Below are 14039 nucleotides of genomic sequence, written 5' to 3'. Positions count from 1 at the left end.
AGGTGCAGCAGGAGAAGGGCCCTGGGTCCCGCTTGTGTGGGGACCCTGAGTCAGTCAGGGGAGGGGCTGGGCAGGGTGCTGCAGGCTGGGACGTGGCAGTGCTGTCCTGCAGGGACTGCATCAGGGAATCCTGGCGTGGTCTGGGCTGGAAGGGACCCCAAATCCCCCCCATCCCACCCAGCCATGGCAGGGACACCTTCCCCTGTCCCAGCTGCTCCAGCCCCAATGTCCAGCCTGGCCTTGGGCACTGCCAGGGATCCAGGGGCTGCTCTGGGCACCTGTGCCAGGGCCTCACAGCCTCAGGTATTTACAGTTCTGGCTGTGCCAGGTTGTGCCATGGTCCTGGGGGGTGTTTTACCTGGGAGAGCTGGGGCAGCCCAGGGGCAGAGCTGTGGGAACAGAGGGGACCCTTCTGCAGCCCCAGGGCTGGGTGGGGTCCCCAGGAGGGTCCTGGGGGGGCTGGGGGCTCTGAGAGCTCAGGCTGGAGAGGGGCTCTGCTCTCCTGGGCCCCTCACAGCCCTGGGGCTGTGCTGACAGAGGAGAGCACAGGGACACAGCCCGTGTGTGCCTTCCATGTGCACAGCTGTGTGTGCAGTTACTCACTGCCACCTGCTGAAGGAGAAACACTTGCAAGTTTCTTATCATTTGCTTCTTTTCACGCTGCTGTGTTGACTTCTCGCTTAATATCCCAGTTACTATCAAGGGTTAATGGGGTATTAGAGAAACTCAAAGCACACAGCTGCTGAAATGCAAAAGCAGAGCAAATGCAGAGCAGGCAAATCGAGAAACCATGTGTGACCAGTGGCCAGAAAGCACCGAACACCAACATTATTCCCCAAATAACAGGAACAGCAGAAGCACTATGGTGACACCGAGCCCCTGCGTTTCACTCTTCAGCTGGTAGCAAAACCTTCAAATGCCAGAAAATGCTTTGCTCGTGGCCTTAAGCAGGGCAGGACAGGCTGTGCAGCACCAAACCAGGCAGCTTTGCTCACTCCACAGCACGACAGGTACTCCCCAAAGCATGCACAATTTATTAAAGGAACATACACTTACGGCGTTATCCCCTAAAATGTCCAACTTTTTCATCAGCTCTGCTACTACAATGTCCTGGCAAGAGAGAAATGGAGAAGCAGGAGTCAGCACAGAGCACCTGGTGTTGCTCAGGGAGAGGAGGACGGGAAAGGAGCGTCCCTTACTGTTACACCTTCGGCCTCGCAGTACACCTGCAGAGGGCTCTTCCCCTCCGTGAAGGGGCCGTGGTGGAAGTTGATGGCAGGGGACCTCCTCTCCCTCTCCTGGAAAGACAGTAATGCCTGGGTTACCCCCTCGGTGTGTCACAGCACGGCACCGGGGGATGCTCTGCGTTGGAAGGGCCCCTAAAGCTCATCCCGTTCCAGCCTCCTGCCAGCACCCCCAGCAGCCCTGCCCGTGCCCCTGGTGTGTGTGGCTCTCCTCTGGCAGGAGCCCCTGTCCCTGCAGAGCACCTGCCCGGGCTGGGGCTGCCACCCTGCTCACCTCCAGCTCCAGGATCCTGAACTCCAGCAGCTCGTTCTGGTCCTTGGCGTCCTGCACGTCGTGTTTCAGGCGAGCCTCCTCGGCCTCCAGCAGCTTTATCTGCCAGAGGGGAGGGCAGAGCGCTCAGCACCGCGGGCAGCAGCGGCTCTGAGCCCACCCTGGGGACAGCCCTGTGCCCAGGTCACCCATGTACCTTGTGCCAGGGCACTGCTGTGCCACAGGGATGTCCCCTGGTCACTCATGTACCTTGTGCCAGGGCACTGCTGTGCCACAGGGATGTCCCCAGGGTCACCCATGTCCCTTGTGCCAGGACACTGCTGTGCCACAGCAGCGGCTCTGAGCCCACCCTGGGGACAGCCCTGTGCCCAGGCCACTCATGTACCTTGTGCCAGGGCACTGCTGTGCCACAGGGATGTCCCCAGGGTCACCCATGTACCTTGTGCCAGGACACTGCTGTGCCACAGCCCTGTGCCCAGGGTCACTCAGCACCTTGTACCAGGGCACTGGTGTGGCACAGGGATGTCCCCAGGTCACTCATGCAGCAGGACACTGCTGTGGCACAGGGAAAGGCCAGAACCCCACTTCTGGCAGGTTTATAAGGATCTCATACTAAACATGAACTACTTCCAGCAGGGCTGTGCCCTACAGGTTTGAATATTGCACCTTCTGTGTGCCTCAAGACACAAACATTATTTGAATAATACAAACAGAAAAGCTGAATACCTTTTCTACCAGTTCCTGATTTCTTCTGTACAATGCCTGCTTCTCCTCAATCCACTTCATGTCCTTGGGAAGGAAATGAACAACGCTGCAGGTGAAGCTGCAATGTTCAGCAGCAGCACAGCAGCAAGAATTTCACTGATTCTCACATACAGGGGGACAGAATAATGACAGCTGTGAAACTGTAAGGCCATTACTTCCTAAAATAACTTCCTCAGCTAAACTTGTCCATATAATTTTACAGCTCTGTAGTACACAAATGGCATTAAAACATTCCAGTGATTAAAAAACTCTTCCAGGTAAAATCTGTTTTGCGTTAAAAGAGACATTTCCAACTATGTGTTTGCTATCAAATTTCTGTTTTGCTAAATACAAATTACATACTTCTGCAGATCAGGCAAACTAAACTTTATTTGGAAGCTAATCTCTTAGTTTGAGGAATATATAAAACCCACAGACCCCAGAATATCGTTTATCAGCAAGAACAACAATAAGAGCTTAAGCTGGGAAGGCAATGATTGAATTATTTAATATTTTATTGTTCTCAAAACCACTTTCTGTTTGCTTTTTGTTGTTGTTTGTTTTTTGTGGCATTTTGTTGATGGCTTTTTTTGCTTTGTTGTGTTTGGTTGTTGGGTTTTCCTGTCTGCAGAGGTGGCACACAAGCTGTAAGCAGCCTGGGAACCTTCCTGGTCCCCCAGCAGAGAGGTGGGGAAGGGGCTGGGGAAGCATTACCTGTCCCTGCTCAGCCAGAGCCTTCTCCAGGTCTTCTATCTGAGCCTGGGAGCGGTGAATTTCTGCTTGGAGCTGCTCACGTGTCTGTGGGATATGAGAGAGAAGTGAAAAAACCCAAAAAATCAATACAGAACAATTGAAAAATAAATTTAAAAAGAAATCAAACTTTCTCCAAAAGACCAAGCCTAATGCAGTTACAGAAAATATTTAAAACACCAAATGCTTTTAACAAATGATTTTGAAAGTTCTTTGGCAGAAGAAATTTGCAGCAGAGCACAGAGTATCAAATAATCAAATGTAATCAAATCAAGTCTGGGAGACAGGATTAATGATTTTGAGATTTAACTCAAGATTAACAAAAGGGCAAAGCAGAGCTGGCTCCTCCCAGCTGGTCCTGGCAGGCTGCAGTTCCCTTTCTCCAGGAGAAGAAATGGAAACTATTATGGCACAATTCTGGGCATGCCTGGTTCCCTTCAATTTGGGGCACATTGAACTCTTAGAACAGATCCCACATTACAAACTGGCAAATTTCTTTGTGCCTTTGGCGCCTTTCCCATGACTTAGAACCTCATCTATGATTCAGTCATTTAGTGCCATATCTCTTCCATACCCATGTCTCATTTTTTACTGCAGCTTATTTAAATAGAACTGACATTCCTCTGCATGTTTTCTGGAGAACAAATGTGATTACTGTAAGTTGTTTTATTTGTTCCATACTTTCATAGAACATTTTCTTTCCTTGAACCATTTCTCTGCTACTTATCCCGTTATTTACCCTGGAAGGGATCTTGTTTCTGTGACCTGCACTGGGGCCTCCTTTGGTTCACTATGAGAAAACTAAAATCCAGTCCCTCTCCCAGCTGGGCATGCCTTGGCTCACTGGGGTTTTGTTTCCAGGTGCAATCCCTGATGTTTCAGAGTAGATGTTCATTCTGGGAACAGCTCTGGGAATGTCAATTTTCGTGCATTACACCTTGGCCCACTCTAAATGCTCCTGATAACATCTCGACAGAACAGATGTAGGAACAAATGAAGGCTCTGCAGGCACATTTCTCCTGTTAAACAGTAAATTTGTCCCCTTCCCCTGCACTCACCCTTGCAGCCATGACCCATCCTGCCAGCCCTTCAGAGAATCCTGGAATGGTTTGGGTTGGAGGGACCCCAAATCCCCCCCATCCCACCCCAGCCATGGCAGGGACACCTTCCCCTGTCCCAGCTGCTCCAGCCCCAATGTCCAGCCTGGCCTTGGGCACTGCCAGGGATCCAGGGGCAGCCCCAGCTGCTCTGGGCACCTGTGCCAGGGCCTGCCCACCAGGAACAATTCCTCTGGAGCTCCTCGGAGCACACAACAAGCTCCTGACAAAAGCAGCACCTCGGGCCGGCTGCCCAGAGCCACGGGAGCTCTGTGAGGCAGACAGGCAGAATAGCACAGGGCACTCTGCAATTTAATTAACAGAAAAATCTCAGCTATAAGCCTTCTAAACATTTTATGAGGAATCATGTAATCTCTCAGAGCCCAGAAGGAATTAAAGACCACGCATTATATATTTAAGGCTATCTGTCCTAATTCTTTCTAGAAAAAGAGCTTAACTTTCAAGGATTTCCCATGAAAAATTCTCCCTGGATTTCCCTTAAAGTGGTCAGAGGTGAAAAGCCCGAGCTGCAGCCGTGGTGGAATCTCAGCAGCCCCTCCCAGGGAGGCTGGCAGGAGTCACCGAGCCCGGAGCTCCAGGTGAGCTGCAGAACAACCTGAGCAGGGACCCTCGGATCCCCCAGCCACCCTCCCGCTTCCAAGCCCTCATTCCATGAAATATGAGCCATGCAGACCTTAACCTCTCGCTCTGCATCCAGGGTGCCCCCGACCTGCTCCTGCAGCAGGGCGTAGGCGCGCTGCAGCGCCTGGTACTCCATGGTCAGCTGCCGAAACCGCAGCTCCGTCTCCTCCTTGGCCATGCCCTGCCAGCACAAAAACACAGGGGATCAGCTTTGTTTCCTCTGAAAAGTGACAAAATCACCGCTTTGGAAGCGCAATTTGGAAGCATGGTACCTAAACTCTCCCCTCCATCCCCTACACATCTCTCACCTCCAGGAAAGGCAATACAGAAATAAAAAGATAATCCCTGCTTTGGAAAGATAAAAGCTTACCTTCCATATAGCACACTAATGACTGCACCAGCCTTTCTTACTGGAACAGGGAAAATCACCACGTTAAAGTTAAAAATGCAGCTTTCTTTAACAACAAAAGGTTTTCAATTTGGAAAGGAAACCAAGCCTGACAGCCTCACTCAATTATTAAAACACGAATCCAGAGTTAATAGTTGTAGAAGTGGTGACAGCAACATGAAAGGAGCCCTTCATCTTCTTCACCCTCCTTACAACATCCAGTATGGAATGCTTTCATGTCAGGCTGAGAGGAATATTTCACTCAAACGGAATCACACTGCTGGGTGCATGCATCACCTTCCCACTGGCTGAACGGGGGGAGGATGGCAGCACAGGAATGGGAGCACACAGGCTCACAGCTACACAAACACAGCCAGATTTCCTGCAGCACAGCACAGCACAGCACAGCACAGCACAGCACAGCACAGCACAGCACAGCACAGCACCAGGTACCTTCCCTGATGGAGTGAGGGATTGGGCAGGTTCCCTTTAGCAATTCCACACCTGCAGTGTGAAAAGGCTGCACATCATCAGTGGCAATTTGTGTTTATTACAAGATTCTTGTTAAGCCCAGAGCTGTGTAATGGTCCAGTGATCTGACACACACTGGGGAATGCATTTCTGGGGAAGCCCTGGCAAATACTTGGAATAATCCCTTTAATTTGTATTACATTTGTGTGCTCTGCTCCCAGAGCCTCCGGGAGCCAGCCAGGAGTCAGCATTTCCCTGGAGCCCAGAGCTCCTGGGGAACATTCCCTTCTCCTTGCACAAACACAGACCTTGCTGCTCTGTGCTGAGCTTGGCTGGCCCAAATGACACATGCCAAAATCTGCAGCCAGGCGCAGAGTGAACACATCTAACAAGGGCTGTCCAATTTCTCCGTTTTTCAGACTTGCAGACCTGCCAGAAATTCAATATTCCTAGGATATGAGATTTCCAGCTTGGCTGGAAGTTGTGAAATTACTGAAGACCTAAGATTTAGAGATACTGACCAACATGCACAGCACCAAATTCAACAGAAATGTTTCATTTTGTGGTCTGAGGTGACAGAACGATAGAACAGATATGAGAGATGATATGAGAAATGATGCAACAGAGCAGGAACTTCATTCAAAGCCAGTATCAAGGGTACAAGCAAACCAAGAGGGATTTTTGAGGATTACCTCTTCCAGGTCATCCTCAGGCGTGCAGGGGGTCTGGTCAGTCCGGTCCGTTTGGTAGGAGATGGAGGAACCATCAGACTCCAGGGAAGCCTCCTCATCATAGCCATAGAACGTCTCCACCACTGGCTTCTGACAGAGAGCAGGGTCAGGGAGCCCAGGGAGCAGCCCTGGCACCTGGACAGACTGCCCTGGGGGCTGGACACACTGCCCTGGCACATGGACACACTGCCCTGGCACATGGACACACTGCCCTGGCACATGGACACACTGCCCTGGGGGCTGGACACACTGCCCTGGCACATGGACACACTGCCCTGGGGGCTGGACACACTGCCCTGGCACATGGACACACTGCCCTGGCACATGGACACACTGCCCTGGCACATGGACACGGCTCCTGCAGCAGCCCCAGCTCCAGGTGCTGGCAATTCTCGCTCTGCTGCTCTTCCAGAACCAGCCCAGTCCTTCACACATTTATTTATCAAATCTTTCACCCCATGACAGAGCTCAAACGGTACCTGAAACCATCTGAATCCCTGAACTGGCACACTTGTGAGATCTCCCAGGCCCTCCCTTTTAAAATGCATTTTCCTTCCAGTTTCTCTATGGCTAAGCACTCTTTTATTTTGAATGTTCACCTCAGCACGAGGGGAGAGCTCTGCACTGAAATCTCTTTTAATCCACTGCCAGCAGCATGGTGTCCCTCCTGTCAGCACCACAGCTTTCACATGAAAAGTTAGATCTTCAAAAAGTATTCTACTTGAAGTTAATCACCACAGCAGCATGTCTATGGTTTGAAGAAATCCAGTTTTCCACTCAAAGCTGTGTTTTGTTTAAAGGAATGGTGGTAAAGAAAGATTTACTGTAAATGCTTGAAAGTCAAAGACTTCACAGATCTACAGATATTTTTAACTGATAATTTACAAAAAACATATCCAGATTTTGGCCTTTGGTTTTAATTTGCAGTGAGTAACTTTTGAAGGAGAATCCCAGAATGTGGAAGGGACACAATGTGGGAGGCTCCAAACCCCAATGTCCAGCCTGGCCTTGGGCACTGCCAGGGATCCAGGGGCAGCCCCAGCTGCTCTGGGAATTCCATCCCAGCCCCTTCCCACCCTGCCAGGAACAATTCCTGCCCCAAATCCCATCCAGCCCTGCCCTCTGGCACTGGGAGCCATTCCCTGTGTCCTGTCCCTCCATCCCTTGTCCAAAGCCCCACGCAGTGACTCTCTGGAAGGCCTGGACGTGATTTTCAGGATGACAGGAGCTATCTCCCATCGACCTCAATTAGTTATTCATAGATTCATTAGCTCCAGCCTCAATCTAATTCTGCATCCCTGGATCACAGCACGCTGGCAGCCCCTGACATTAAACCTTGCTGTGACATTTTAGTGTTAATATTTACAGTAACACCCTGCCAAGCCCTCATTAACCAACATTCCCTTTTCCCTGAGCTCTAACCATTGCTTCCCTAACCAGCAATTTTCACATGTTACTAAACTCCATCATGAATTATTCACAACATACACATGTTTGCAGGCAGCACCATTAGAAGATCATTTGGAGATGTGTTAATTCATAAAATGTGTCTCCTCTTAAGACAACCACGTCCCACCAAAGTCCCACAGGGTAAATGCAGAGCATGAAAAGGCTCAGGATGCTCCATGCAAACAGGACCCCTGTCCCCCTCCTTAAATATCCCAAACCAGTCTGGGAATGTCCTTGAAGCACAGCACCCAAGTTTAAGTTTAGGACCCATGTGCAGACCCTTAAGGGGAACCCTGCCTGAGCACCCCAGCATGTCACCACAGAAGGTTTTGTTTTTTACCTTAGGAATTCTTGTCATTTTTTTCCTTTGCTTCCTGAACCTTAGCAGCTTATCCCGTTCCTGCAAGAGTCAGGGACACGTGTTGGCTGTTTGCAGAGAGCAGTTATTCCAATCAACCACGGCAGTACAAGGAAGCAGCAGACAGGAATTCCCTGCTGGCCACTGTCCCACACTGTCACCAGCCCGGGGTGGGTCACTCCATCTTTCAGGCTTGCCACAGACAGCTGGAAATTGCTCTTTATGTCCATGGAAATCAAACTAAAAGCAAGCTGGTGATCAGCTTTGTGCTGAGAGTTTGTGTGTGCCCTTGGAGCTGCCCCAGGGGTGACCATGGCACTGCAGCCCTGGCTCTGGTGGCCCTGGAAGCTGCACACACCCAACAGCCCCACTGCTCACGTTCCAGGGCCTCTGAACTCGGCACCTGCAGGCTCAGCTCCTTCTCTCAGGACCTGCAGGTTCCCCGTGCCTCTGGAGTAAGGTTTGAGTATTTACTGCTGCCAACAGTTTTTCCAGTTGGAGGAAATAATAGAATAATTAAATTCCAGGTCGGAGGGATGTTAAATATCACCTCCTTTCACCCCAGCCATGGCAGGGACACCTTCCCCTGTCCCAGCTGCTCCAGCCCCAATGTCCAGCCTGGCCTTGGGCACTGCCAGGGATCCAGGGGCTGCTCTGGGCACCTGTGCCAGGGCCTGCCCACCCTGCCAGGGAAGAATTTCTTCCTCCTTATGGAGTTATGTTGATTTTTTACAGATTTTTTACTCAGAAAAACGTCTCTGTTCTGGACTTGTGAAACCCAGGACTGCAGAGAGGGAAGCTCTGAGGGGACCCCCTGAGCTGTTTCATTTTAGCTGCTGGGCACAGGGCTGTGGTGGCACTGGGGACACCGACACGTGCTGCTGCCTGTGGCCCTTCCCAAGGCCAGCAGCAGGACAATCGAACTCTGCCTGCTGATGGGAACAGCACAGCCCATCAATATCCATCCCTGCTGTAACCCCACAGCACAGGCATGGGGCAAGGGGCAAGGGCAGGGCTGGCCATGACACAAAGCCAGGGGTAGCCAGAGTGAAAAAATGCAGTTCCAAGGTGACAGAGCTGCCCTGGAGATGGGGACACTTGCTCCTGGCCATCAGGGAAGGTGATGGGATTAAAGCCTTCCCACTATCACTGTGCTTTTCTCAGGTGAGCAACTGCTGGTAAAAAATCTGCTCTGAGGAAACCCCTGGGTCAGCTCACTGCTGAGCACAGATGGAAGGGAGAATAAGTATTATTGTACCCTGCCTGCTTTCCATGAACAGAAATTTAAAGCGTGTACAGATGAGGAGGAAGTTAACATCACTCTTACCATGACACTCTTCACATAGCCAGCAGTCTCCAGGGTCTAATGAAAAAGAATGAAATAATGTCAGTAACTGGACAGGCTTAAAAAGAAAGGGAAGAAATAAAAGCTATTTTCTAGAGAAGTATCATGATTTTGGTGTTTACTGTTTCCAAGGGCTGGGAACATGGTTAGAATGAAGCAAATCCCAGGAGTGCAGAGCACCCCCTGCACACAGGAATGAATCTTCAGCCCTGCTGGTGTCTGCAGCTGAAGGAGCTCGGGCAGTTTCCCTCCCAGATCTGGCCACCAGCACATGTAAGGACATGGTTCTCTCATGCCAGGCCAGTGCAGATTGAAAGGGTTTTCCCAAGCACCACACCACAGATAATTTATATTACTGCTAAGCACAGAAATGCCTGCCAGGTTCCCCTGCTCCCAGAGCCCCCTCAGCTCCAGAGCCTCGGGTACCTTCCTTGGGGTCACTCTCACGTCAGAGCAGCACCTCCCATCGTACCTTGGAGAGCTCATCAATGATGTTTTGCTGCTCAATAACTTGTAGTCTCAGGAAATCCACTTCCCTTTCTTCCTGGCTGTGGTCAAGGTCATTTAGGGAGCTTGGTCTCCTTATTGCTCCAGTTCTTTGCCTCTAGAATCCAAAAACCACAAGGCAGAAAAGAAAATGTTCAGGAGGCTTTGCCAGGGACTTGTCTGGCCTTTCCCTTTACAGCAAGAGGAGCATCTCTCTAATGCTTGCCCTGGCAGCTCTCCTGCTCCCTTTTTGCTGAGCCTCACATCCGGGCTCCAAACGTGCCAGATGGTCCTGCTCCCCCAGCTGGAAAAAGGAGCAGAGTCCCAAGGGCAGCTTTCCCAGGGACTGTGAGGTGGCTCTGGCAGGAGAGCTGAAGGTGAATCGTACAACACCAGATCAGTTTGGGTCGGAAGGGACCTTGCCAGAATGGAACAGTTTCCCATGGAACCTGCAAGTGTGGGCCAGTGCCTGCCTCCCTCAGCCTGCCCATCCCCAGCCCCATCCCCAGCTCCATCCCCAGCTCCAGCCCCATCTCCAGCCCCAGCCCCATCCCCAGCCCCATCCCCAGCTCCATCCCCATCCCCAGCTCCATCCCCATCCCCATCCCCAGCCCCATCCCCATCCCCAGCTCCAGCCCCAGCCCCATCTCCAGCCCCATCCCCAGCCCCAGCCCATCCCCATCCCCAGCTCCATCCCCAGCCCCATCTCCAGCCCCAGCCCCATCCCCAGCCCCAGCCCCATCCCCAGCCCCAGCCCCATCCCCAGCCCCAGCTCCATCCCCAGCTCCAGCCCCAGCTCCAGCCCCAGCTCCATCCCCAGCCCCAGCTCCATCTCCAGCCCCAGCCCCATCCCCAACTCCATCCCCATCCCCAGTTCCAGCCCCATCCCCAGCCCCATCCCCAGTTCCAGCCCCAGAGCCAGCTCCAGCCCCAGTTCCAGCTCCCACCCTCTCCCAGTAGCACAGGCACTCACCATCGCAATATTTTCCTGCGTCACAAATTTCAATTTATTCTCCATTCGACGTAAGGCATGTGACAACTCCTCATTCTTCCTGCTGAGGCGCTTGTTTTTGTCCAAAATGGGCTTATACTGACTTTCTGCTTCTCTGAGACGTTTCAACTGAAAGATGAAGAGAAAAAGAACACCTCTGGAGCTTTTTCATCAAATACATTAACTATGCTCTGTAACTATCACACTAGAAGTATTTTCTCCTGATACAAAGCAGAACTGATCAAAAACTCTTGGGACTTTCCACTGGGAAGAGAGCATTCCTACATGAGAAGATATTCTACCTGAGCAGCAAGTGTTCAGGGTGGGTTCAAAGGTTCAAACTTATTTTTGAAAAGAAATAAACACAATTTGAGCCGATGCCGTTGTTGTACGAGCCAAGAGGGGAGGGAGGCGGCACAGCCCCGAGCACCGAGCTGAGGAGAGGCAGCCCCTCGTCTCCACAGAGCACAGGAGCAAACATCTGAGTGTCTCTGGGCCCCGAGCCCTCGCTCTGCTGCGCTCACCAGCTCGTTCCTCTCCTCCGACAGCAGCGCGTTCCTGTCCTCCAGCTTGCGGATGATCCCGCTCAGCTCCGCGATTTTCAGCTGGAAGCGCCGGGCATCCTTTTCATCCAACTGCTGTTCCTAAAACAAAGATCAACTGCAAATAACTGCTGATAAGTGCACACGCGAGAGCACGCTGGCAAAGCTCAAACGTTTTCTTATCCCAGATCCACACATTTAAAAACGTTACTGAGTAGAGTGTAAGCCACGGAACCCGACTGGCCACGGAAAGCCGCAGGGTGACACCAATGGAAAGTCGGGAGTGGAGATGTAACAAAGAATGCAAATGCAGAGGTGTGTATGTGCATATGTATATGCATATGCATATGCAAATACAGAGTCACAAATGTGCAAATACAAAGTTTACAAATGGTAAACTTGGAAACAACAGAAAAATATCAAAACTGAAGGCCGTGTCCCAATGATGCCACTGTTGAACTGAGAGCTTCAGACACATCGCCCACTCTGAGCACTTGGTCGTAAGACACTGATAGTGAAATTATTGAATTACTGAATGGGGAAAATCCATGCAATTGTGCATTGAATAAGCTCTTCTTCCAGAAAACTGTGGCCCTTACGGGGTCCTAAAGGGCCACTCGTAAGGCCACAGGGGTAGCACTTTATCTGAGTGAAAATGCTTAAATCAAATTAGCAATGAGTGGAGATACAGGTAGATGTGTTCTCATTCAGAATCAGAGAGGAGTTACAGCTCCTGACAAACGTGACAGACTTTCCCCCTTCTCTACAGCTCGTTCTGGTCTTTGGCAGAAGTTGAGTACAACCAGAGAGAGGCAAATTAGTGCCCACAGTGCTGGTGGCACTTTTGGGAGGTCTAGGGTTCCTCATTCAACAGGTGCAGGAGAGGCTTGGGCCAAAGAATAAAATAGATTGCTTTGCTCAGGTATAAGTTTTACACTTGCACTGAGACAATCAGGGCTGTCGCAAAAGAAATCTTGATGAGGATCAGCGATGAGGATGACCTGCACACGTCAGAGGCACGAGGGCAGTTACCCGAGGGCACTTCTGGGCAAAGGGAGGCCCAAGCAGGGAGGTGCCAGCGTTACACTCAAAAGGTTTTGGGGAGGGGTTTCTCCAATCCAATGTTCTGGTTATTACAGAGAATAATCAGGAGATAATAGGTTAGGAGGTCTTGGGTTCACTTTGTGTCCTGCTGATGGCCAGAGCGCTGAGCAGCAGGAAAGGGGTGCCCTGGGGGCTGCAGGGTCTCTGTGCTGCCCTGCCCCTTCCCCCTGGAACTGGCCTCGTACATCTGCTCCCCCAGCCCCAGCTCGCGCCTCCAGAGCTCGCACACAAACAGCACCTGGTGAGAAATGCATTTGCATCGTTTGTTGGCAGAATCGTGTCAAACTGTCAGACTAAGGCGGGTGGCTGAGCATGGTACAGTGAGGAAAAGGAGAAAAGAACAGAGGAATTTCACCCTGCTGACAGAACCAAACCAAACCGACCGGGAAACAAAACGACAGAAAGCAAAAGCTCTCCCATGGCGAGGTTTGATTGGAAATCTCCAGGGTTTGGGCACGGCAAAAACGAGAGCAGGTGCCTCGGGCCCCCTGTGCAGCCATGGGACAGCTCTGGCTCGGGGGGAGCTCATCAAGATTCCGTCCCTCGTTCAGGTGAAACCACGTGGAAGTGCTTACGGGGCTTCCCGAATGATCTGAAGCGTCTCCTGCACCACTTGCATAAGGAAGTTCCCGCTTGGGGCTGCTCAGATGCCGGTCAGACTCTTTGAGCTGGGACAGTTGTTCATCTAAAGCCTCCTTTTGGAGCTGCAGTCTCTGAGCATGCCCGGCTCGCACCCCTAACTCTCTCTCCAGCACGAAGACTGCTCTGTCCTTAAACTTAATCTCCTCCATCTACAAGGAGAACAGAACACAATCACACAGTGGCTCGGCAGCACCCCGAGCACCCCGCGGTGACACGGCATCGCTGTCCTGCCAGCACAGCAGGACAGGGACACCGGGCACACTGCCCCGGGGCCACACCGCAGCAACCCCTCCTGCAGCAGGCAGCTTGGCACTGAAATACTGGGGAATAGCCTGTGATCCTATCACCATTTCAGAACAGCTGAAAGAGAATTAAAGCTTGACATTGGCATCACACTTTGATAGCTTCACTCAAACACTTTAATGATTCTGCAGCGTTTTGCTTGGACGTCGCCTCTGGAAAATTTGGATTAATAATTTAAAAAAAATATATTGAAACCTCAGTATCCTTTAAATTTTCAAAATTCCTAGAAGAAATGTGAGTTTTTAATTTTTTTTTTCCCAAAAGTCTCCCTTGTGAGCAATTCCCTTTCCATAAGAGGTTTTATTTGCACATAATAAAGATTATGCAAAATCACGAAGTGCTTAAATGACAAATGCCCAGTGACCTCTAATGCTCTGTCCCTGTCTGCCTGTGCCAGGGGCCTGTGCACATCCCTTGGGATGGGCCAGGATCCCACCCCTGGGCTGTGGCTGGAGCTCCCTGGGACTCACAGCCCTGGTGC

General features: G+C 51.3%; 1 protein-coding gene across 30 annotated transcripts in view; it reads right to left on the bottom strand.

Annotated features, from left to right (window-relative positions):
* JAKMIP3 (Janus kinase and microtubule interacting protein 3) overlaps nt 1-14039 on the bottom strand; it is a 60981-nt gene that overhangs the window by 15029 nt on the left and 31913 nt on the right. For 10 of the 30 annotated variants that reach the window (XR_015773270.1, XR_015773269.1, XR_001331868.2 and 7 more), the window contains 13 exons: nt 13189-13404; nt 11492-11611; nt 10950-11096; nt 9963-10094; nt 9473-9508; nt 8128-8187; nt 6300-6428; nt 4801-4929; nt 2974-3057; nt 2242-2304; nt 1519-1617; nt 1200-1298; nt 1051-1110 (listed from right to left, as the gene is read on the bottom strand). Coding sequence is in view for 13 of the 30 variants with exons in the window: in XM_014257730.2 (XP_014113205.1) it covers nt 1051-1110; nt 1200-1298; nt 1519-1617; nt 2242-2304; nt 2974-3057; nt 4801-4929; nt 6300-6428; nt 8128-8187; nt 9473-9508; nt 9963-10094; nt 10950-11096; nt 11492-11611; nt 13189-13404 (1374 nt within the window). In the remaining 17 variants the exon portion in view is untranslated. The remainder of the gene's footprint in view (nt 1-1050; nt 1111-1199; nt 1299-1518; nt 1618-2241; nt 2305-2973; nt 3058-4800; nt 4930-6299; nt 6429-8127; nt 8188-9472; nt 9509-9962; nt 10095-10949; nt 11097-11491; nt 11612-13188; nt 13405-14039) is intronic. The other 20 variants (XR_015773274.1, XM_088059913.1, XM_088059917.1 and 17 more) reach the window with 12 other exon arrangements.

Source organism: Pseudopodoces humilis, chromosome 9 (assembly GCF_049639895.1).
Source record: "Pseudopodoces humilis isolate 2021_Gansu_Grassland_sample_001 chromosome 9, ASM4963989v1, whole genome shotgun sequence".
NCBI lineage: Eukaryota > Metazoa > Chordata > Aves > Passeriformes > Paridae > Pseudopodoces > Pseudopodoces humilis.
This window is presented reverse-complemented; position numbering and strand designations above follow the sequence as displayed.